We start from the raw sequence: 24,541 nt of genomic DNA, 5'->3' as shown, positions 1-24,541 counted from the left end.
ATTTTCTGATTTTCTTCTTATAAATGACTTCCAGTTTCATACCTTTGTGGTCAGAAAAGATGCTTGATGTTTCACCTTCTAAATTTATTGACTTTTTTGTGGTCTATCATATGATCTGTCCTAGAGAATGTTCCACATGCACTTAATAAGAGTGTATATTCTGTTGCTTTTAGATGGAATGTTCTGTAAATGTCTTTTAAGTCCATCTGGCCTAATGTGTAATTCTTAAGTCCAGTGCTACTTTATTGATTTTCTGTCTGGATGATCCATACATTGTTGAAACTGGTGCATTGAAGTCCCTGCTCTTATTGTATTGCTGCCTATTTCTCCCTGTAGGTCTGTTAATACTTGAAAAAGGATTTATTGTTTACAATCATAGTTGTAGAAATTAAGAACAAAGACATAGTACACTTAAATTTTTCATAGAAAGACAGTACATAGACAAGGATGGGGGAAAATCCATCATGATGTTGGAAAAAGATCTATACTTCAATTGACTGACTTGGAAAATAAATACTTAGTGATTACTTTTATGATTGAAAGAAGACTTTATAGTCCAACAGGCCTTATACATAATTCCAGCTGTATTTGCCTTAAACAACTTAACCTGTAAGCCTTAGACACTCACCTGTAAAATGGAAATAGTAACTCCTTGCAGAATTCTCCACTTGATAATATGAGGTAACAACCAGAGATGTTATGCAAAGCACCTAATACAGGTTATGTCTGACTCCACAGCATGAGCTCTAAAGTAGTAGATTCTTTCTCTTGCTATAATTGTCTTAATAATTAAAACAAATCAATAAGCTTTACACCAGTCCCAATTTTTTGTTTCCCCCCAGCAATGTGGAGTGGCCTCTTCACTCACTTAACAGAATCATGGAATAACTTTAAGGGCCTAGATGCAAATTATACAACATGGATGGATATCATGCAGAAGCATGGCTACCGAACACAAAAGTTTGGAAAACTGGACTACACTTCAGGACATCACTCCATTAGGTAAAAAAAATATATAACAAAATAATCTAATATGCTACCCTCTCCTATAGCACATACATGTACTCTTTTTTGACTTTCGTTTTTTATTTTTCTACAAAGGTGAAAGTAAATCTCTTAATCCCTTGATTGTGTTAATTTGGCTAATATTTCACCTTTCTTTAATCTTCTTAAAATATTAAAGTTGCTAATACGCTAGTAATTTTGTTTTTCTTAAACAGCAAAGGTCTTTAAAATTGTTTAGTCCAAAATTTATTCTGAGTTTTTGTTATACAATGTCTACTTTCTTATTCACTTTACAATTGTTTTTAAAGACCATAATCTTCTTGGTACTTGCTTTTGTCAGTTATCTCCAATGTCAGCCTATTATAACTTTTTTTTTTTTTTTCATTTTATTAAGTGCTCAAAAACCAGGTGGCCAAGCATAGTGGGTAAGAGCAGAGATCTGGAATCAGATTCCCTACTTATAAATCTTGGTTTCTCTGTTTACTGCTGACCTCTAGTAGTACAATCTTGGGAACATTATCTAAGCTAACTTAACTTTAATTTCTTTATTGTGAGGATTAAATGGAATGAGATCTGCAGAGAAAAAAAAGGCTAACACAGCAGATTTGAGATGGCTATCCTTAGAAAGGCCTGCTTTCAAGAATGGCCCTTGGCTTATATCTGGTAACTTGAATTTCAGGAGTATTCCCTCTATTCCCTGATAAAAGTGAGTTATTATGTACCTAGAGTGTAAAATGTGATTTGTGCTGAACACCTGCTTTCCCTCTGAGAGTCTGGGATTTTGGTATGTGGTAGGCAGAGGGTGATCGGCCTCAATAACAACTTAGGTACTAATGAGCTTCCCTGATAGACAACACTTCACATGCATTGTCATGTTTGATGCTGGATGAATTAAGTGTGCTCTTTGTGACTCTACTTGGAAACTTGTAAGTGGTTTGCTATGGACTTACCCTAAATACCTTTTCCCTTTGCTGATTTTGCTTTGTGTCCTTTCACTATAATAAATCATAGCCCTGTGAACAACTACATGCTGAGTCCTGTGAATCCTCCTAGCGAACTTGGGTATGATCTTAGAGTCTTCCAACACTGTGACCCCTGGCATAAATACCTATTAAAGACTTAGAGCAGTACCTCTTGCGTAACAGGTGCTAATTGAGGATTATGGCAGTGGTAGTAGTGATGATGATAATTCTAATGATTATGGTAAGAACCAGAAAATAAATTAAATAAAATAATAGTGAATGTAGTGAGGTAAATAGTGTTACCCAAAACTTCATGTCCCCCTGGAACTTCAGAATGTGACCTTATTTGGAAATAGATCCTGTTTACAGATGCAATTAATTAATGGTTCAAGATGAAGTCATCTTGAATTTAAAAGTGAGCCCTACATCCAATGACTAGTGTTCTCATTAGAAAAGAAAAGGACATAAATACACACAGAAGGCAGTGTGAATGAAGATGGAAGCAGAGACTGGGATGATCACAGCTATAAACCACAGAAGAGGAAAAAAAAAAGGAATAATTCTTCCCAAGAGCCTTCAGAGGGAGCATGGCCCAGCCAATACCTTGATTTATGATTTCTAGCCTCTAGAACTGTGAGAAAATAAGTTTGTTGTTTTAAGCCACACTTTTTGCAGTAATTTGCTACTGCAGCCCTAGGAAACTAATACAATGAGTTTTGGGTAAACAGATACTAAAATAGAATAATCTGAGTATTATTAGTCTTGCTCTTCTGGGTAATGTCAAATTTCTTTCCTTTTCTGTCCTCCAAAATCTGAAAGATACCCATCCTGAAAACCCAGAAGGGACCCTCACATCTCCTCCCCACCTCTGTCTTGTAATCCATCACCAGATGTTGTCAGCTCTACTTCTAAAATAGATCTCCAGCTTATTCACTTACAATCTCTACCAAGCCACTAGCCTCTCCTGCCTAAAATATTGAAGTGGCCCTCTAATGTTTCCCCTATCTCACCCTTTTGTAGGCAGCCAGAGTGATCTTTTTAAAATAAACATCTGATCGAGTGACTTATCCGCTTAAAATCTTTCAGTGTTTTGTTTTTTTTTTTTTCCTCTGTAAGTAGGCTAAAATCCCAAATCCACAGCATGGTTTGTAAGACCTTACATGATCCAGTCCCTGCATGCCTCCTGTCTCATTTCATACCTCATGCTCTCCTCCTCAGTATGCAGTTGCTCCTTCATTTCTTTCACGTGTCTTCACTAGCTCTGGACCACCGCACAAGTCTGTGCACAAAGCTCTTCCCCCACTCTGTCCAGTAATGCGGCAGAAGAAAAGGGTGGAAGCAGAGGTAAATGTAGTGGAAGGAGCACAGACTTTGAGTCCCACCAGAACTGTTAAACCTCCAACTTCCCTGCCTATCATCCTTGTGACCATGGGAGAGTTACTTGACTTCTCTAAGTGTCAGTGTGCTTCTCTGAAAACTGGAATTAATAATAAACACCTGAGTGCACCCTGCTGGCTCGGTTGGTGGAGCATGTGACTCTTGATCTCATGGTCATGAGTTTGAGCCCCATGTTGGGTATAGAGATTACTAACAAACTTTTTTAAATCTTAAAAAAATAATAATAATACCTACCTCATTGGAAGATTAGGGTTTTAAATGAGTTAATATAAGAGATCATGTAAAAAGATTAAATGGGGGGGGGGGGTGCCTGGGTGGCTCCGTCTGTTAAGCATCCAACTTTGGTCATGATCTCACTGTTCATGAGTTCTAGCCCCTGCATCGGTCTCTGCACTGAGAAGTTGAAGCCTGGAGCCTGCTTCGGATTCTCTGTCTCTCTCTCTCTTCCCCTCCCCCTCTGTGTACACACATGCACATGCTCTCTGTCTCAAAAATAAATAAATAAAACATTAAAAAAATTTTTAAAAAGATTTAATGAGGTAATATGAAGTATTTAACAATGCCTGGCACAGAATAAGTGTTTAATCAAGAGGAAAATTATTATTATAAACATGGCTTAACTAGAATTATAGTTTAATATTTACATAATACTTTCTTTTTTCTAAAGTGTGTTGCACTGCTAATTATTTGGTGCAGTTTCACAAATTTCTTTTTAAAATCCTTCTACTTTCTAGAAAGTAAGCTTAATCCAAAGTAAAATGTAACTATTCTTATTATCCTATCCTATCCTATTGTCCTCTTGTTTTCTCAGTTTCCTCAGCCAATCCCATAATAAAAAGAATCTAAGATTGAATGCCTCATACTCCCTGTAACTATCATTCTGTATGGGACACAGTTAAAATATGATCTTAATTTTACTCCTCAGTGGGATAATAAAGACCCTGTTTCTCTTTTTCATTGCTTTATTCCCACTGCCAATATGGTGCCAGTGCATTGTAGGCACAGAATTAATTGTTGAAATGAATGAGATAGAAAGTTACATTGATCTATCTATAGCTTATTATTTGATAAACATTGATGTTTTGTTTACATTATGGTTTAAAATCAGTAAAAGGAAAAGAGCCACTTCACCGTTGATATTTAGGACATCAAAGATGGTTTCCAGTAAAATAATTGCTTGTAGCTAATTTTCATATCTCACCAGAGCTTAGAAAATTGAAATAACCTCTCAGGATTATTTGTGTTAGTGCTGTATGTACCCACACAGTCATTTCACTGACAGATAGGTCAAGGTAGCTGTTAATAGCGTATCTGCAAAAGTTATATGAATTATGCTACATTATCTTTTATATTTTCCATTCCATTTTAAAAATTGGTCTCAGAAAAAAAAGTCTCTCAATGTCAAATTTAATAGGGGTATTTACTACTTTGATAGACTGACTCTCAAAGTCAAAACTTGTTTTTATAACTCTGCTGCCTTTCCCACTGAAATTGGCCATTTTTTAACCTACTTGTATTTTCAGGCAGCATTACAAATTTCTTTAGTTTATTCCTACAATATCCCATCTTTCTTTTTTAGGCATCAAGTAATACTTTCTTTTTGTATCAGTTTAGGAACACGAGTCCAGCTATGTGTCCCTTCTGTATATAATATACTACACCATCCTGGGATCTTTAAAGGCTTCACACTTGTATCTTCCAGACAACTGTTAAACAAGTAGTGGTGGTAGTAATCATTAAGATTCTACTTACTAATTATAAGACTTTATGCAAGTTATGTATCTCCTTAACACCCCTCACATTGTATGTATTATACCTATAATATGATTAAGTTCAAATATGCTGTATCTTATTAGCAACTGAACCGAAACATTTGTATTTAATTCATAGGGTGTTTTGGTAATTTTTACTATCAGGTAAAACTGTTTGCCAGTATATTCTCAATATCAAACACAGTGATTCTCAACCAAGGGCAGTTTTGACACCCCACTTTCCAAACAGAAATCAGGGTAGGGGCAGAGAGAGAGAATCCCATGCCCTGTCAGTGCAGAGCCCAGCATGGGGCTCGATCCCACAAACCATGAGATCATGATGTGAGTGAAACCGAGAGACAGATGCTTAACTAACTGAGCCACCCAGGAACCCCAGACTCTGTTTTTAAATGATGGGAGTAGAGTAGTGATCAAAACACAAAAATCTCTAAACTCGTGGAACTTACATTCTAAAGGCATCACAAGCCAATTTAAATAAGCTGCTGTCTTCTCTTTCCTAGCTAAAAGTTTAAAAGTTTAAAACCTAAAATCAAATCCTCTATTATCTTACTACTACTGAAATTTATCTACATTCTCAATTCATGTAACTTCATGTTTTTCTGAAGCCAAGTCAGAATAGGCAATTTTCACTCCTCTGAAACAAATGAAAAATAAAGTCCTACTTCCAAAATGAGAGACTCGCTTTGCAAAATTCTTAAGCTTGAACCTCTTGGCAAACAGCAAAGTGAAGCAAATCATGAGCTGATGACATCACCCTTCCTGTGAAGCTTTCAGATCAGAAGCACAGACTTTCTCAACAGGATCAGAGCGACTAAGAAGGAAGAGATAGAACTCAGAATAGCAACTGTAGAGCCCTCTCTCTGCCCCTTTCAATTCTGTAGCCTAGTGGTAAGCATGTGTATATCTCATTCATATCCACTATTATTTTATAATCTAAGATCACATATATCTTTACATTGCTTTTCTCCATATCAAAGAAGTGTTTTATTCTTATAACAGAGAAAGGCATCTATTCCTTTGGTCATCTTAGAAGCCTTTGTAGAACCCACACTACCACTACCACCACCTTATGAAATTTACTATCTAGAACACCTTGCATTATTCTGGATACATTCCCAGATTAATTTATGATAATGGAAGAGTCTTCTGATGACTAACTGGGCTGAGGCAGCCCCTAGAGCTATCTTCAGAATGCTATCTACCATAACTCCTAGATCAGTTTCTTGAAACACTAGTGATACCTCTGAGCCTACAACTTCATTACTGTTCTTGGATTTTTTTCCTATTTAATTACTAAATTTTAATGCACTATGTATTTAGCTGCCTGTAATGAAGTTTATATCTCCTACTTTGGCCAGCGTTAGCCATTTGTGGAAATTTATCTCAATCTATTTGAGAAGAGCCTAAAGCTCTCTAATAATGTAGAGATTTAACTTTTCAATTTAACATTAGCATTAGCCAGATATGACCTAGCTGGAGACACTCAAAATAAGGAGGTTAGAAAAAAAAAAGCCTAGATAACTAAAGTACAGGCAAAATATGTTGTCTTCTGTTTAAAAGAGGAAGTGATCACATTCAAATGTTTTTTCAGGGGATGGGAATAAAGGCTGTAAAGTACTGTATTTAATTTATCTCTGAAATTGCAATTTCACTTACTATTGATTACAAAATTCTATTTAGTTTAATTGGCAATACTTTTAATAGTGTATATGTGTATATAGACACACACATACACACATAAACAGTATAGTTTTAATAGCATTTTAAATTTAATAAACTCATAGAAGTAGAACATTACTAGACTAAAATGGACAGGAGGGAGAAACTTCTGAACAAAGCCATCCAAGTAGGAAGGTACAAACCTTTTGGAGAACTTTGGATAAACCAGAATTCTTGCAGGGAAGCAATGAAAGGTAAGGCTTTCATATGTGAGAAAGGCTTCAGAAACAGGTTCAGGCAGCTGACAGAAAATAGCCTGCATGTTTCATCATCTGGTAAGCTAAATTTGAGAATCTCCATAAAGGTGTGGTTCTGTTAATAACAACAACAACACAACAACAACAACTATTTTGGAATGGTTCTGTTTTTTTTCTTTTCATTCTTGAACAGATTTTTTTGCTTGCTGATCAAGTCCCATGATTATTTTACATGAATTTTTTTGGAGTTCATGTAATTTCTTTTTTTTTTTTTTAATTTTTTTTTATTTTTGAGAGAGAGACAGAGCACAAGCAGGGGAGGGGCAGAAAGAGAGGGAGACACTCTATCCGAAGCAGGCTCCGGGCTCTGAGCTGTCAGCACAGAGCCCGATTCAGGGCTCGAACTCATGAACCATGAGGTCATGACCTGAACCGAAGTCAGATGCTCAACTGACTGAACCATCCAGGTGCCCCTCATGTAATTTCTTGACTGATCTAATTTGTCATCTGTTCCAAGTTTCCTTGTGTTCCTTTAAGTATTTCCATCCTTCCAGTTGTCTTTTATATTGTCTACACTCTGTTGTAGTTAGCCATGAAAAATAGAGAATTTATTGACTATTTAGTACTATTAGTATAAAATGTGTTTATAATAAAAACTGTAATTATGAAATTATTTAGAATATAAAGTACAGTATTATGTTAACATTATTAAATCAGTATTTCATGTTACATATAATAAATATTAATAAAAATAATATTGGGGCGCCTGGGTGGCGCAGTCGGTTAAGCGTCCGACTTCAGCCAGGTCACGATCTCGCGGTCCGTGAGTTCGAGCCCCGCGTTGGGCTCTGGGCTGATGGCTCAGAGCCTGGAGCCTGTTTCTGATTCTGTGTCTCCCTCTCTCTCTGCTCCTCCCCTGTTCATGCTCTGTCTCTCTCTGTCCCAAAAATAAATAAACGTTGAAAAAAAACAAAAAATTAAAAAAATAATAATAATAATATTATTTAGTGGCAAAAAAATCTATAATTTTCATCTTATTTACAAATAGCTCTATGAATAAAAGATTAAGGAGCACTAGATACTTTGATTTCACCCAAAAAGTAAAATGGTTGGAATTAATAAAAGTAATCAATGAGAAAACACGCATATATTCAGCATTTAAATAACATATATTGGAAAGGAATGTTCCAACCTGAATTTGCCAGAGTTTATTCATTACACTAAAACAGACTGTTTTTTGAGTGTTTGTATATGTGAGGAAGATATATGACAGCCTTGGGGCGCCTGGGTGGCGCAGTCGGTCGAGCGTCCGACTTCAGCCAGGTCACGATCTCACGTTCCGTGAGTTTGAGCCCCGCGTCGGGCTCTGGGCTGATGGCTCAGAGCCTGGAGCCTGTTTCCGATTCTGTGTCTCCCTCTCTCTCTGCCCCTCGCCCGTTCATGCTCTGTCTCTCTCTGTCCCAAAAATAAATAAACGTTGAAAAAAAAATTAAAAAAAAAAAAAAGTTATATGACAGCCTTATAATAGTCCTTTAAGAGATGGTATGTGTATTTCTTACCAGTCTGAGAGAAGAACATTTAATGGAAAGGAATATGGATTTCTTTTTCTTTTACAGAATATGTTAGGCTGATACCAAAATTTTCAAGGGGATTATTCACAATTGTAATGTTTTCGTTAAGGAGACTTATCTGAGATGCATCTAGCTGTTTAAATCCCATCAGAAACAATAATTGTATGTGTGTGTGAGAGAGAGAGAAAAAGAGATATCCATAGAACTCTTGAAGTCTGAGAGTTAATTATCTTAAGTAGCTGCAGGTTAGTCTAACCTCTCCAAATTCATCTTGAAGGAAAACAGTCATGTAATCAATTGTAGTGTGTCATATTTTTTCACATTTGATTGCTATGTTAATTAATCCTGTGCTACCTGCAGATGGACTGTATCCAGTGCTGCAGCATAATTTGGCATATTGGCACAGAAAACCTGCACAGCAATGGCACACATGTACATTTCTGCAAAAATTTGTTGGTATTGTGTTAGGGTTTTCTTTTTCCATGCATACTGGAGGATATTATATTGTTAAAAAGAATTAACCAAACTGCTAATGGGATAGTGCATTTAGCCGTCACCTTGTTTCTGGAACTGAACCAAGGTAGTCCATTGATGGGCTACTGAAGATACTATTTTGATTATCCTGTCTAAAAACTGAGAAGTTTTTGCATAAAAGAGTTCTTAGACTGGTATGTAGAACAACACATCTCAAACTTTAATATACATACAAATCACCTGGGCATCATGTTAAATATCCTTTTTGATTCATTGAGTCTGGGAGGGACGTGAAATTCTGCATCTGTATCAAGCTCCCAGGTGATGCTGGTGCTGTTGGTCCATAGACCACTTTGGAGTAGTGAGGATATAAAGAACTGGACCTCAGGTAGAAGATGGACAAGTTATAACATATTGTGAATGCCTTTATCAGAAACATGATAATTTTGTGTCCCTTTGTCCACTCATGTGAGATTGAATGTGAAAAAAGCAAATAACATCTTACTGTTATGGCAGTAGTTTTGACCTCGTGGACCCCCCCCCCCCCCGACAGCCCTTCAGGGTCTCTGGGATCTGCTAGGTCTCTGCAGGGTCTCTGGGATCAGCTGTAAATACCCTGTGGAAGAGATCCAGAACCATCTTGTTAAAAGTGCACACCCCAACCACTACTTTTAAGAGCAAGAGACATAGCTGACTTTCCTAACAAAGAGAAACAGACAGAGAGTTAGGCAAAATGAGGAGACAGAGGAATATGTACCAAATGAAAGAACAGGACAAAAATCACAGCAAGAGAAACAAGAAACCTAAGTGAAACAGAGCTAAGTATTACACCTGATGGAGAATTTAAGGTAATGATCATAAAGATACTCACTGGACTTGAGAAAAGAGTAGAGGACGTCAGTGAGACCATTAAAAAATTCAAAATGATAAAAAAAAAAAAAGTAACAAATCATGGGGCACCTGGGTGGCTCAGTCACTTGAGCATCCAACTTCGGCTTATGTCATCATCTCACGGTTTATGAGTTCAAGCCCTGTGTCAAGTTTGCTGCTGTCAATGCAGAGCCACTTTGGATCTTCTGTCTCCCTCTCTGCCCCTCCCTGACTCATGTGCACATGTGCACTTACATGCTATCTCAAAAATAAACATAAAAAAAAAAAAGAATCAGAAATAAAGAACAAAATAATTCCAATTAAAAATACACTAGATGGGGACTCCTGGGTGGGTGTCGGTTGGGTGTCCCACTTTGGCTCAGGTCATGATCTAGCGGTTTGAGCCCCATGTTGGGTTCTGTGCTGACAGCTCAGAGCCTGGAGTCTGCTTCAGATTCTCTCTCTCTCTCTCTCTCTCTCTCTCTCTCTCTGCACCTCCCTGCTCATGCTCTCTCTCTCTCAAAAATAAATAAAAATTTTAAAAAAAATTAAAATACACTAGAGGGGGCACCTGGGTGGCTCAGTCGGTTAAGTGTCTGACTTTGGCTCAAGTCATGATCTCATGGTTTGTGAGATCAAGCCCCATGCCAGGCTCTGCACTGACAGCACAGAGCCTGCTTGGGATTCTCTCTCTCTCTCTCTCTCTCTCTCTCTCTCTCTCTCTCCCTCTCTCCCTCTCCCCTTCTTTTGCACACACACTCTCTCAAAATAAATAAGTTAACTTACAAAAATTTTAATACACTAGATGGAATAAATAGCAGGCTAGAAGAAGCAGAAGAACAAGTCAGCAACCTGGAGGATAGAGTAATGGAAAGTAATCAAGCTGAGCAGATGACAGAAAAAAACTTATGCAAAATTAGAATAGACTTCGGGAACTCAGTGGGTCACTCAAGCATAATAATATTTGCATTATAGGGACCCAGAAAAGAATAGAGGAAAGGGGGAAGGAAATCTATTTGAAGAAATAATAGGTGAAACTTCCCAGGAAGTAAATTCAGATCCAGGAGGCCCAGACATTCCCCCCCCAAAAATCAACACCAAGACATACACTAATTAAAATGGCAAAAAGCAGTGATAAAGAAGTAATTTTAAAAGTAGCAAAAGAAAACAGTTACATCCAAGGGAAAACCCATAAGGCTCTTAGTGGATTTTTCCACAGAAACTTTGCAGAAGGGAGTGGCATGATACATTTAAAGTGCTGAAAGGAAAAAATCTACAGCCAAGAATCCTCTATTCAGCAAGCTATCATTCAGAATAGATGGAGACATAAAGAGTTTCCCAGACAAAAATTGAAGGAGTTCATTAGAGCACCTGGCTTCACCGTCAGTTAAGTGCCGACTCCTGATTTTGATTCAGGTCATGATCTCAGGGCCATGGGATGGAGCCCCACATTGGGATCCTCACTGAGCATGAAGCCTGCTTAAGATTCTTTCTCTCTCCATCTCTCTCTCTCTTCCTTCTCTTTCTTCTCTCAAATTAAAAAATTAAAGGAGTTCATGACTAACCTAGCCCTACAAGAAATATTAAAGAGGACTCAGAGTGGAGAGACCATGAATAGGAATATGAAAAGTGAGAAACACAGAGGTAGTAAAAATAAGTTTATATGAAAAAATCAGCCAAGGGACTCACAAAAGGAAATAAAGTATGACATTGTATACCTAAAATGTGGGAAGGAAAGGAGTAAAGAATGGGTTCAAACTTGAGCAACCATCAACTTAAGATAGACTGCTCTATGCAGAAGATGTTACATACAGACCTAATAGAAACCACCAACAAAATGTAATAGAAATGTAAAAAATAAAGAGAAAGGAATCCAAATATATCACTAAAGAAAAGCCAACTTATGGTGACAAAAGAAAGCAAGGAAGAAAAGAACAGAGAAGATCCACAAACACAACACAAATAACAAAATGGCAATAAATAAAATAAATACAAAATAAATATATACATATCTAACAATAATTACTTTGAATGTAAATGGACTAAATTCTCCAATCAAAAGACACAGGGTGGTGGACCATCTAAATGCTGCTTACAAGAGACACACTTCATACCTAAAGACACTTGCAGCCTGAAAGTGAGGAGATGCAAAAACATTTATCATGCAAACAGGTGTCAAAAGAAAACCAGGGTTTCAATACTTAGACAAAATTGACTTAAAACCAAGAATGTAACAAGAGTCAAAGGACACTATATAATCATCACAGAGACAATCCAAAAAGAAGATATAATAATTGTAAATATTTATGCATCCAACATGAAACACCCAAATACATGAAACAGTTAATAATAAGTACAAATGAACTAATCAATAATACAATAATAGTAGGGGACTTTAACACTCCACTTATATCAATGGACACATCATCTAAACAGATAATCAAAAAGGAAACAGTGGCTTTGAATGACAAACCAGATGGATTTAATAGATACATTAATAGATATGGATATATTCAGAACATTCCATCCCAAAAGAGCAGAATACACATTCTTTTCAAGTGTACATGGAACATTCTCCAGAATAGATCACATATTAGGTCACAAAATAAGTCTTGACAATTTCAAAAAGACTGAAGTCATACCACATATCTTTTCTTATCACAACACAATGAAATTAGAAATCAACTATAAGAGGGTTGCCTGGGTGGCTTAGTCGGTAAAGCATCTGACTTTGGTTCAGGTCACAAGATTCAGGTCAGCAGATTTTTTCCTTCCTGCAGTTTGTGGGTTCAAGCCCTGTATTGGGCTCTGTTTTGATAGCCTGGAGCCTGCTTCGGATTCTGTATCTCCCTGTCTCTCTTCCCCTCCCCCGCTCACTCTCTCTCAAAAATAAATAAACATTAAAAATAATTTTTTAAAAACACCAGAAAAAATCTGGAAAGAACACAAATACATGGAGGTTAAATAACATGCTACTAAACAATGAATGGGTCAACTAAGAAATCAAAGGGAAAATAAACATACATGGAGACAAGTGAAAATGAAAACACAAGAGTCCAAAATTTTTGTGATGTGGAAAAAATGGTTCTAAGAGAGAATTTTATTTTTTTTTATTTTTTTTATTTATATATGAAATTTATTGTCAAATTGGTTTCCATACAACACCCAGTGCTCATCCCAAAAGGTGCCCTCCTCAATACCCATCACCCACCCTCTCCTCCCTCCCACCCCCCATCAACCCTCAGTTTGCTCTCAGTTCTCAACAGTCTCTTATGCTTTGGCTCTAAGAGAGAATTTTATAGCACTACAGGCCCACAAAAAGAAGCAAGAAAAATTTCAAATAAACAACTTGACCTTACACTTAAAGGAGATAGTAAAAGAAAAAGAAACAAAACCCAAAAGCAGCAGAAGGAAGGAACTAATAAAGATTAGAACAGAAATAAATGATATAGAAACTAAAAAACAATAGAATAGATCAATGAAACCAGGAGCTGACCCTTTGATAACATCAACAAAATTGACAAACCTCTAGCCACACTCATCAAAAAAGAAAAGAGAGAGAGAAGGAGAGGACTCAAATAAACAAAATCAGAAACAAAAGATGAGAATTAACAACCAACATCACAGAAATACGAAGGACTATCAGAGAATATTTTGAAAAATTACATCCAAAAAACTGGGCAACCTAGAAGAAATGGATAAATTTCTAGAAACATACACTAAAACTGAAACCAGAGGAAATAGAAAATTTGAACAAACCAATTACCAGCAATGAAATTGAATCAAACAAAACAAAACAAAACAAAACAAAAAAAACAAAAACCTCCCAACGAACAAAAGTCTAGGACCAGACATCTTCATAGGTGAATTCTACTGAACATTTAAAGAGTTAATACCGATTCTCAAACTTTTTCCAACAATAAGAAGTGGAAGTAAAATTTCCAAATTAATTCTATGAGGCCAGCATTACCCTGATAACCAAAACCATATAAAGACACAACAACAACAACAAACTACAGGCCAATATCTCTGATTAATATAGATGTAAAAATCCTCAACAAAAAAATTAGCAAACCGAATCCAACAATACATTTTAAAAAATAATTCACCACAATCAACTGAGATTTATTCATGGAATGTAAGGATGGTTCAATATTTGCAAATCAGTCAACATGATACATCACACCAATAGGAGAAAGGACAAAAACCACGTGATCATTTTTAGTAGATGCAAAAAAAGCACATAACAAAGTATGTCATCCATTCATTATTTTAAAAACCTTCAACAAAGTAGATTTAAAGGGAACACACTTCAACATAATAAATGCCTTATGTGAAAAACCCACAGCAAACATCATACTTAATGGTGAAAAACTAAGAGTTTTTCCTTTATGGTCAGGAACAAGACAGGGATATCCACTCTCACCATTGTTACTTAACTTAGTACTGGAAGTTCTAGCCCCAGCAGCCAGAAAAAAAAGAAAGGAATAAAAGCATCCAAATTGGTAAAGAAGAAGAAAAATTTTCACTATTTGCAGATGACATGGTACTATATATAGAAAACTCCAAAGACTCCACCAAAAAACTACTAGAACTGATAAATGAATTCAGTAAGGTTGCAGGGTACAAAATCACTGTACAGAAATCCATTGCATTTCTATACACTAATAATGAAGCAGGAAAAAGAAATTAAGAAAACAATCCCATTTACAGTGCACCAAAAATAATAAAATTCCTAGGAATAAATGTAACTGAAGAGGTGAAAGACCTATATTCTGAAAACTATAAAACACTGATGAAAGAAATTGAAGGTGACAATGGTGAAAGAAATGGGATGACATTCCATGCTCATGGATTGGAACCACAGATATTATTAAAATATCTATACTACCCAAAGCAGTATACAGATTTAATACAATCCCTATCAAAATACCAACAGCATTTTTCACAGAGCTAGAACTATCAAAAAAATTTGTATGGAACCACAAAAGACCCTGAATAGCCAAAGCAATCTTGGAAAAGAAAAAACAAAATTGGAGGTATCATAATTGCAGACTTAGGTTGCATTACAAAGCTGTAGTAATCAAAATAATATGGTACTGGCACAAAAATAGACACATAGATCAACAGAATAGAAAGCCCAGAAATAGACCCACAATCTTTGATAAAGGATGCAAGAATATGCAATAAGAAAAAGGCAGTCTCTTTGACAAATGGTGCTGGGAAAAATGGACAGCTACATGCACAAGAATAATACTGGACCAATTTGTTACATCATACACAAAAATAAACCCAAAATGGATCAAAGATCTAAATGTGAGACCTGAAACCATAAAAACCCTAGAAGAACGCACAGGCAATAATATCTCTGACATTGGCCATAAGAACATCTTTCTAGATATGTCTCCTGAGACAAGAGAAACAAAAGCAAAAATAAACTATTGGTACTGCATCAAAATAAACAGCTTCTCACAGCAAAAGAACAACCAACAAAAACAACCTACTCAATGGGAGAAGATATTTGCAAATGACATATCCAAAATCTGTGGCTTAGTACCCATTTCTAGTATCCATTTCTCCAAAGAAGACATCCAGATGGCCAAACAGATGCATGAAAAGATGCTCATCATCACTCATCATCAGGGAAACGCAAATCAAAACCATAATGAGATATCACCTTACACCTGTCAGAATGGCTGAAATCAAAACACAAGAAACAAGTGTTGGTGAGGATGTGGAGAAATAGGAAAACTGGTGCACTGTTGATAGGAATGCAAACTGGTGTAGACTCTGTGGAAGACAGTGTAGAGGTTCAAAACGTTAAAAATGGAACCACCATATGATTTAGTAATCACACTACTGAGTATTTACCCAAAAACCAAAAAGCTAATTCAAAGGGAAACATGTACTCCTATGTTTATTGAAGCTTTACAATAGTGAAATTATGGAAACAACCTAAGTGTCCATTGATAGATGAATGGATAAAAAGGAAGTGGTATATATATACAATGGAATATTATTCAGCCACAGAAAGGAATGAAATCTTGCCATTTGCAACAACATGGTTGGAGCTAGAGAGTATAATGCTAAGCAAGATAAGCCCATCAGAAAAAGACAAATAGCCTATGATTTCACCCATATGTGGAATTTAAGAAACAAATCAACAAAGGGGGAAAAAAAGAGAGAGAGAGAAAGAAACAAAAAAGTAGACTGTTAACTATAGAGAACAAGCACACAGTTACCAGACGGGAGGTGGGTAGGGAGATGGGTGAAATGGGTGAAGGGGATTAAAGAGTATACTGATCTTGATGAGCACTGAGTTATATATGGAAATGTTGAATCACTATATTATACACCTGAAACAAAACTGTATGTTAACTACACTGGAACAAAAATAAAAATAAAATCCTGTCTTCTTCTGACAGAAAAAAAGACAAAATGCTAGAAAATTTAGGAGAGATATTAGGAACTTGAAACATTTTTTATTTTACTAAATATCTTATATGAAAAAGTAACCCTTCTATAAGTGAATGTTATCCCCTGGAGCTGTGCAATAAGGTTATCCTGGTTAAGGTCAGAGGTGAAACAACTGGGCTGACGATGGGCTTTGGAGACTTTGGGGCTGGGGTTGAAAATGAGGAGTTACTTCAAATAAAGCAAAAATTGCTTGGGAGCTGATGGAAATGTTCTAAAACTTTTGTTTGCGTGCCTGGCTGGCTAAGTCAGTACAGCATGTGACTCTTGATCTAGGGTTGTGAATTCAAGCCCCACACTTGGCATAGAATTACTTTAAAAAATTGGATTGTTGTGGGGCACCTGGGTGGCTCAGTCGGTTAAGCATCAACTTCAGCTCAGGTCTTGGTATTACGGGTTCGTGAGTTCAAGCCCTGCACCAGGCTCTGTGCTGACAGCTCAAAGACTGGAGCCTGCTTTGCATTCTGTGTCTCTTTCTGTCTCTCTGCCCGTTCCCCACTCATGCTCTGTCTCTCTCTGCCTCAAAAATAAACACTTAAAAAAAAAATTGGATTGTTGTGATGGTTGCATAACTTTGCAAATCTACTAAAAGTCAATTGTACACTTAAAATGAAAAAAAGAAAAAAAGAAAAAGTAACCCTTCTAAATAATCTATCTTAGTTTAAAGAAGACATGGGTGAATATTTGCGTTTTGTCATTTTTTTTCCTGGTTTTTGTATTCGCAAGCCTCAGTAACCCTCTTAATGAGATCTAGTGTAGTGAGCCTGATTCTTTACATGACTGAGTCTAAAAATTGTTTTCCATATTGATTTCTTATATTTATGTTTAGTCAGATTTTAAAATCTTTTTTAGTACCTTCTAACACACCTGTCTTTTGACCTCCTCAGCAATCGCGTTGAAGCATGGACAAGAGATGTTGCTTTCTTACTCAGACAAGAAGGCAGGCCTATGGTTAATCTTATCCCTAAAAAGACTAAAGTCAGAATAATGGAAGAAGACTGGAAGAATACAGATAGAGCAGTAAATTGGTTAAGAAAGGAAGCAAGTAATTACACTCAACCATTTGTTCTATACTTGGGATTAAATTTACCACATCCATATCCTTCACCATCGTCAGGAGAAAATTTTGGATCTTCAACATTTCACACATCTCTTTACTGGCTTAAAAAGGTAAGTACACTATTGTGTGCTCAAAAGTACAAGTTAACATTAGAAGCTGTATGTTATTGGTACTTGCCCAGGGTTTTTTTTATTGTCACTTTTAAAGAAAAATTTAAAAATCGTTTACCTTAGTAAATCAAACTTGACCAATAATTGGTTCACAAAAACCAAAGGGACAATTTTACAGAAATAAATAAGTATTAAAACTCAGGAAACTACTTCTGAGTTGAACACATTTGCATATAATTTATCTATAAAAAGAGAAACTAGGGGCATCTGGGTGGCTCAGTAGGTTAAGCATCTGACTTCTGCTCAGGTCAAGATCTTGCGGTGCATGCGTTTGAGCCCCAGTCAGGCCCTGTGCTGACAGCTGGGAGCCTGGAGCTTGCTTCAGATTCTGTGTCTCCCTCTTTCTCTCTGCCCTTCCCCCACTCACGCTCTGTCTCTCTGTCTCTCTCAAAAATAAAAATAAACATTAAAAAGAGAGAGAGAGAGAGAGAGAAACTAAAAGATACTCTCTTAAGAGTGCAGGCAGTCCTCACCTGCCACAGGTCAGGGTGGTAAAAGTGACCATGCAAGCTGAAACTGTACAAAGAGATCTCAATAATCAACTGAGAAAATGACTATTTTTCTAGGACTCCTAAATACATTTGTCAAAACATTAAACCTCTCTTCTTCTGGGTTATAAATATATAGGGAAATGAAAAAAAAAAAAAACACAAAACAGTAACACTAATGTTTAATGCACTAATGTTTAATAACTAAAAACACTAGAAACTGAGAATTAAAGTATTTTGTGTCTTTGTGAAAAAAAAAAAAAAAACAAATCAGGAGTTTGAACAGTGCTTGCCTGCTCGTTGTATAACAAGACATGGAGCAAGCAGCTCTATGTCTTGGCAGATTGTCATATTCCTTTCTAAACATGGATCACCTTCCAACATTTTACCCTTTGCCCTTTCAATGTCATGATAAATTTCTGAGAGTTCCTTTAAGATACAGATTTTTGCTAGTGTCACTTTCCCTAGGACACACTCATCCTTTTTTGCAACGGCGTTTCCTCCTTTATATCCACCAGTGTGTTTTCGCCAAGCTCCTCTGGCTGCACAGCTAGAGTGTATCAAATGGCAGCAGTGTCAGCATTCTCAGATTGGCTACTTTTTCTGTAACTCTAATTAATGTTTGATTCAAATTTCACGTCTAGTGTTACCACTTTTTCATTTTTTTTTTTTTTACTCTACATTTATCTTTTTTGGTAAGTCCCCTCTTTTGATTATCCATTTTTGCAAAACGTCACGTGGATTTATCGCTGGGAGGCAAGGAGGCAGCACAAGGATACACTTTGCTGAGGGTACATAACTGAAGAAAAGATATGCAGTGACCAATCACTGACAGACGCTTTTAAAAATGACCTGATTAGTCACTGATTTGATACACATCTGTAATTTACATAGTGATTTGTAGACTAAAGAGCTAGCAGTATTTGTGAAATTTTGTGTTTAATTACAGTTAATGTACTTTGGCAACTAAAATTTGAACTGTGTTGTTGAGGGACTGGTATTCCTTAAACTGTGGTAACTGAAATCCATACACATCTGGACCATGCAAATGAGGACTACCTGTGTTATGAAACGTGTCAAGTTAAATTTAAGTTCGTACCTAATCAGGGGGTACCTGGGTGGCTTAGTCAGTTAAGAGTCTGACTCTTGATTCTGGCGTAGGTCATGATCCCAGGCTCATAGGATGGAGCCTCATGTCAGGCTTTGCACTGAGCATGGAGCCTGCTTAAGATTCTGTCTGTCCCTCTGCCCCTCCTGGCTCTCACTCTCTAAAATTAAAAAACAAAAACAAAATCTCGAATCAAAAATGCTAGGGGCACCTGGCTGGCTCAGTCAGTAGAGCATGTGACTCTTGATCTTGGTATTGTAAGTTCAAGTCCCACATTGGGTGTAGGGATTACTTAAAACTAAAATCTTTAAAAAAAAAAAAAAAAAAGGAATGTTTAGTGAACCCTGTTTCAAAGGAAACAATGTAAAATTTTTAGATACTTTATGTCTTCTGAAAAACTTGTATCTAGCTCTATCTTGAAAAATTTGTCTAGAATTAGTACTAGCCTAATGAACTGAATCAAATAACTTTTAAGTAAATTGCAAGTAGAAATTTGAGATTTTTTTAGTTACATGACTAAAAAAAGAAACGTATGACTTAAGTCTAGTCTTTTCACCAAAACTGTAAGCATTTATATGTATTAAAAAGTTGTATTTGTTTTTAGCAAACATTTGACTGTCTCACTCGATACTTGCATTTTTCTAGTGAACTGCTGGGAAAATGATCTAGATTCTCAGGTTGCTGATTCTGGAATTTTGAGTTGATCACACACTATGTTAAAAAGCTTGGATACTTTTTCTGGACTAGAATAATGCCTAATATAGCTCATGTTTATTATTGTCAATAATTTTTATAACTGTCTCACTATATATGCAAGTATTAGTATATACCTTTTGTTGTTACTATGAATATTAAGAATTTGTTCCTAATTATGTATTTGATTTACTTTTACATAACTCATAATTATTCTCTTCTACTATCCTAAGTAATTAAGTCAGTCTAGTTCACCATACATACTTGTTGGAGGAGAAGAATATTACTACCTTGTTTTTCTCTCCTTTTTAGGTATCGTATGATGCCATCAAAATCCCCAAGTGGTTACCTCTGTCTGAAATGCACCCTGTAGATTATTACTCTTCTTATACAAAAAACTGCACTGGAAAGTTTACAGAAAAAGAAATTAAGAATATTAGGGCCTTTTATTATGCTATGTGTGCCGAGACAGATGCCATGCTTGGTAGGTGGTATATTTAATAAGCAATTAAATGAAGAAAATGTATAATATTTTTCCAATAAACTGTGATCATGCTGGTTGGTGACTTGTATGAACCTCCTCAGATAGTGTTTTATAACAGTTGCTTAGATGCTAAAAACTTAAAATTATAAAAATCTTGACACATTAAAAATTGGATAATATGCATTATTAATTGTGGAATAAAAAGCCTTCTCTATCTTGATTATTCATAAATTAAGAAATGCTCAGATTTGTTCATAAAGATAGGAGCATACAAGGCTAGTATCTGCTTGAAACAAAACTTTTTACCTGCTTTAAACAGGAATCAGTGTTTAACCAAACAGAGGGACCCATGTGACAGGTAATTGTAAGACAGCTTAGGTTCTAAGTGGCCCTAAGTGTTTAGTCACAGATTCTTGTGACTTCTCCCAAGCTTGTAATAACTTCGAAACAAAACCATTTATCCCAGGCCCTTTAGAGCAAGGTTTAACTAAACCTGACATCAGTTTCCCATCAGTGTATTCTGGTCCAGAATCATATGGAGTTTCCTTCCCTAGCTCAAGACCCTACCTGGTTCCATAAGATGCCTATCAAGAAAGTGTTTTGTCAACTCATTTGTAGAGTTACTTGATGGCCATTTCTAATTTAGATTGGAGAACCCTTGGTTTAAAAAAAAATTTATTTTTCTAACAAGTTATTTTTCATATTTTGCTATACTGTGGAGTGGAGCAGAATTGCTTTAGTGAAATGTGGGAAGCACCTCTTCTGTACAAAGTATACTTTGAGAGTGAAGGAGTGGCTGTTTGTTAAAAAGCATTCATTGGGCAAAAATAAAAATAAAAAAAAGCATTCATTGGGCAAAAATAGAAAAGTATAAAACAGAAAGCAAAAAAGATATGGGTAAATTATTTTTATATAGTGAGTATAATATGATTTAAAAGTCCTAAGGATCTTCCAAGTACTCAATCTTAAATGTAAATGAGATTTTAAGTAAATTTCTTTCATCCTCACATTTTCTGATGTTTGTGAATATTGACCCATTTGCACCCTGGAAATTGCTTCTTAAAGTTTGCAGCTATCCATTCATCTGTATCTACTAAGGTGAAATACTTTATATATATAATGTCGCTGCAGGGAGTGTGGGAATACCTCTTGAAGTCTCTTCAGAGAAAAAAAATACAGCAGCAGCTCACTTCTAGTTACAAAGTTTATGGAATATGGTGTATGTTGTTAAATCCACAAAAAACACTAAGCTCTTGGGACACCTGGGTGGCTCAGTCAGTTAAGCCACTGACTCCTGATTTCGGTTCAGGTCATTATCTCACAGTTTGTGAGTTCCAGCCCTGTGTCAGGCCCTGCCCTGACAGCTCGGAGCCTACTTGAGATTCTCTCTCTTCCTCTCTCTCTGCCCCTCCCCCACATGTGCTCATGCTTTCTCTCTCAAAATAAATAAATAAACTTAAAACAAAAAACACTAAGCTCTTTTTCCACCTCAGGGCCTTTATATTTGCTTTTCACCTCTGCCTGGAATACTTTTCCATTTGTTCTTTTTTTTTTTTTTTTTTTTATGAAATTGATTGTCAAATTGGTTTCCATACAACACCCAGTGCTCATCCCAAAAGGTGCCCTCCTCAATACCCATCACACACCCTCTCCTCCCTCCCACCCCCCATCAACCCTCAGTTTGCTCTCAGTTCTCAACAGTCTCTTATGCTTTGGCTCTCTCCCACTCTAACCTCTTTTTTTTTTTTTTTCCTTCCCCTCCCCCATGGGTTCCTGTTAAGTTTCTCAGGATCCACATAAGAGTGAAACCATATGGTATCTGTCTTTCTCTGTATGGCTTATTTCACTTAGCATCACACTCTCCAGTTCCATCCACGTTGCTACAAAAGGCCATATTTCATTTTTTCTCATTGCCACGTAGTATTCCATTGTGTATATAAACCACAATTTCTTTATCCATTCATCAGTTGATGGACATTTAGGCTCTTTCCATAATTTGGCTATTGTTGAGAGTGCTGCTGTGAACATTGGGGTACAAGTGCCCCTATGCATCAGTACTCCTGTGTCCCTTGGATAAATTCCTAGCAGTGCTATTGCTGGGTCATAGGGTAGGTCTATTTTTAATTTTCTGAGGAACCTCCACACTGCTTTCCAGAGCGGCTGCACCAATTTGCATTCCCACCAACAGTGCAAGAGGGTTCCCGTTTCTCCACATCCTCTCCAGCATCTAGAGTCTCCTGATTTGTTCATTTTGGCCACTCTGACTGGCGTGAGGTGATACCTGACTGTGGTTTTGATTTGTATTTCCCTGATAAGGAGCGACGCTGAACATCTTTTCATGTGCCTGTTGGCCATCCGGATGTCTTCTTTAGAGAAGTGTCTATTCATGTTTTCTGCCCATTTCTTCACTGGGTTATTTGCTTTTCGGGTGTGGAGTTTGGTGAGCTCTTTATAGATTTTGGATACTAGCCCTTTGTCCGATATGTCATTTGCAAATATCTTTTCCCATTCTGTTGGTTGCCTTTTAGTTTTGTTGGTTGTTTCGTTTGCTGTGCAGAAGCTTCTTATCTTCATAAGGTCCCAGTAGTTCATTTTTGCTTTTAATTCCCTTGCCTTTGGGGATGTGTCAAGTAAGAGATTGCTATGGCTGAGGTCAGAGAGGTCTTTTCCTGCTTTCTTCTCTAGGGTTTTGATGGTTTCCTGTCTCACATTCAGGTCCATTATCCATTTTGAGTTTATTTTTGTGAATGGTGTGAGAAAGTGGTCTAGTTTCAACCTTCTGCATGTTGCTGTCCAGTTCTCCCAGCACCATTTGTTAAAGAGACTGTCTTTTTTCCATTGGATGTTCTTTCCTGCTTTGTCAAAGATGAGTTGGCCATACGTTTGTGGGTCTAGTTCTGGGGTTTCTATTCTATTCCATTGGTCTATGTGTCTGTTTTTGTGCCAATACCATGCTGTCTTGATGATGACAGCTTTGTAGTAGAGGCTAAAGTCTGGAATTGTGATGCCTCACGCTTTGGTCTTCTTCAAAATTACTTTGGCTATTCAGGGCCTTTTGTGGTTCCATATGAATTTTAGGATTGCTTGTTCTAGTTTCGAGAAGAATGCTGGTGCAATTTTGATTGGGATTGCATTGAATGTGTAGAGATAGCTTTGGGTAGTATTGACATTTTGACAATATTTATTCTTCCAATCCATGAGCAGGGAATGTCTTTCCATTTCTTTAAATCTTCTTCAATTACCTTCATAAGCTTTCTATAGTTTTCAGCATACAGATCCTTTTAGATTTATTCCTAGGTATTTTATGCTTCTTGGTGCAATTGTGAATGGGATCAGTTTCTTTATTTGTCTTTCTGTTGCTTCATTGTTAGTGTATAAGAATGCAACTGATTTCTGTACATTGATTTTGTATCCTGCAACTTTGCTGAATTCATGTATCAGTTCTAGCAGACTTTTGGTGGAGTCTGTCGGATTTTCCATGTATAATATCATGTCATCTGCAAAAAGCGAAAGCTTGACTTCATCTTTGCCAATTTGGATGCCTTTGATTTCCTTTTGTTGTCTGATTGCTGATGCTAGCACTTCCAGCACTATGTTAAACAACAGCGGTGAGAGTGGGCATCCCTGTCGTGTTCCTGATCTCAGGGAAAAAGCTCTCAGTTTTTCCCTGTTGAGGATGATGTTAGCTGTGGGCTTTTCATAAATGGCTTTTATGATCTTTAAGTATGTTCCTTCTATCCCGACTTTCTCAAGGGTTTTTATTAAGAAAGGGTGCTGGATTTTGTCAAAGGCCTTTTCTGCATCGATTGACAGGATCATATGGTTTTTCTCTTTTTTGTTGTTAATGTGATGTATCACGTTGATTGATTTGCGAATGTTGAACCAGCCCTGCATCCCAGGAATGAATCCCACTTGATCATGGTGAATAATTCTTTTTATATGCCGTTGAATTCGATTTGCTAGTATCTTATTGAGAATTTTGGCATCCATATTCATCAGGGATATTGGCCTGTAGTTCTCTTTTTTTACTGGGTCTCTGTCTGGTTTAGGAATCAAAGTAATACTGGCTTCATAGAATGAGTCTGGAAGTTTTCCT

General features: G+C 36.6%; 1 protein-coding gene across 3 annotated transcripts in view; it reads left to right on the top strand.

The window, feature by feature from the left end:
* Nucleotides 1–24,541, top strand: part of ARSK (arylsulfatase family member K) — a 51,498-nt gene that overhangs the window by 11,027 nt on the left and 15,930 nt on the right. For all 3 annotated transcript variants that reach the window (XM_040448287.1, XM_040448296.1, XM_040448294.1), the window contains 3 exons: nucleotides 843–1,002; nucleotides 17,330–17,612; nucleotides 20,274–20,445. In XM_040448287.1, the coding sequence (XP_040304221.1) occupies nucleotides 843–1,002; nucleotides 17,330–17,612; nucleotides 20,274–20,445 (615 nt within the window). The remainder of the gene's footprint in view (nucleotides 1–842; nucleotides 1,003–17,329; nucleotides 17,613–20,273; nucleotides 20,446–24,541) is intronic.

Source organism: Herpailurus yagouaroundi, unplaced genomic scaffold (assembly GCF_014898765.1).
Source record: "Herpailurus yagouaroundi ecotype Mexico unplaced genomic scaffold, PumYag 29, whole genome shotgun sequence".
Taxonomy (NCBI): domain Eukaryota; kingdom Metazoa; phylum Chordata; class Mammalia; order Carnivora; family Felidae; genus Herpailurus; species Herpailurus yagouaroundi.
The sequence above is the reverse complement of the archived record's forward strand: the minus strand, read 5'-3'. Positions and strand labels throughout refer to the sequence as shown.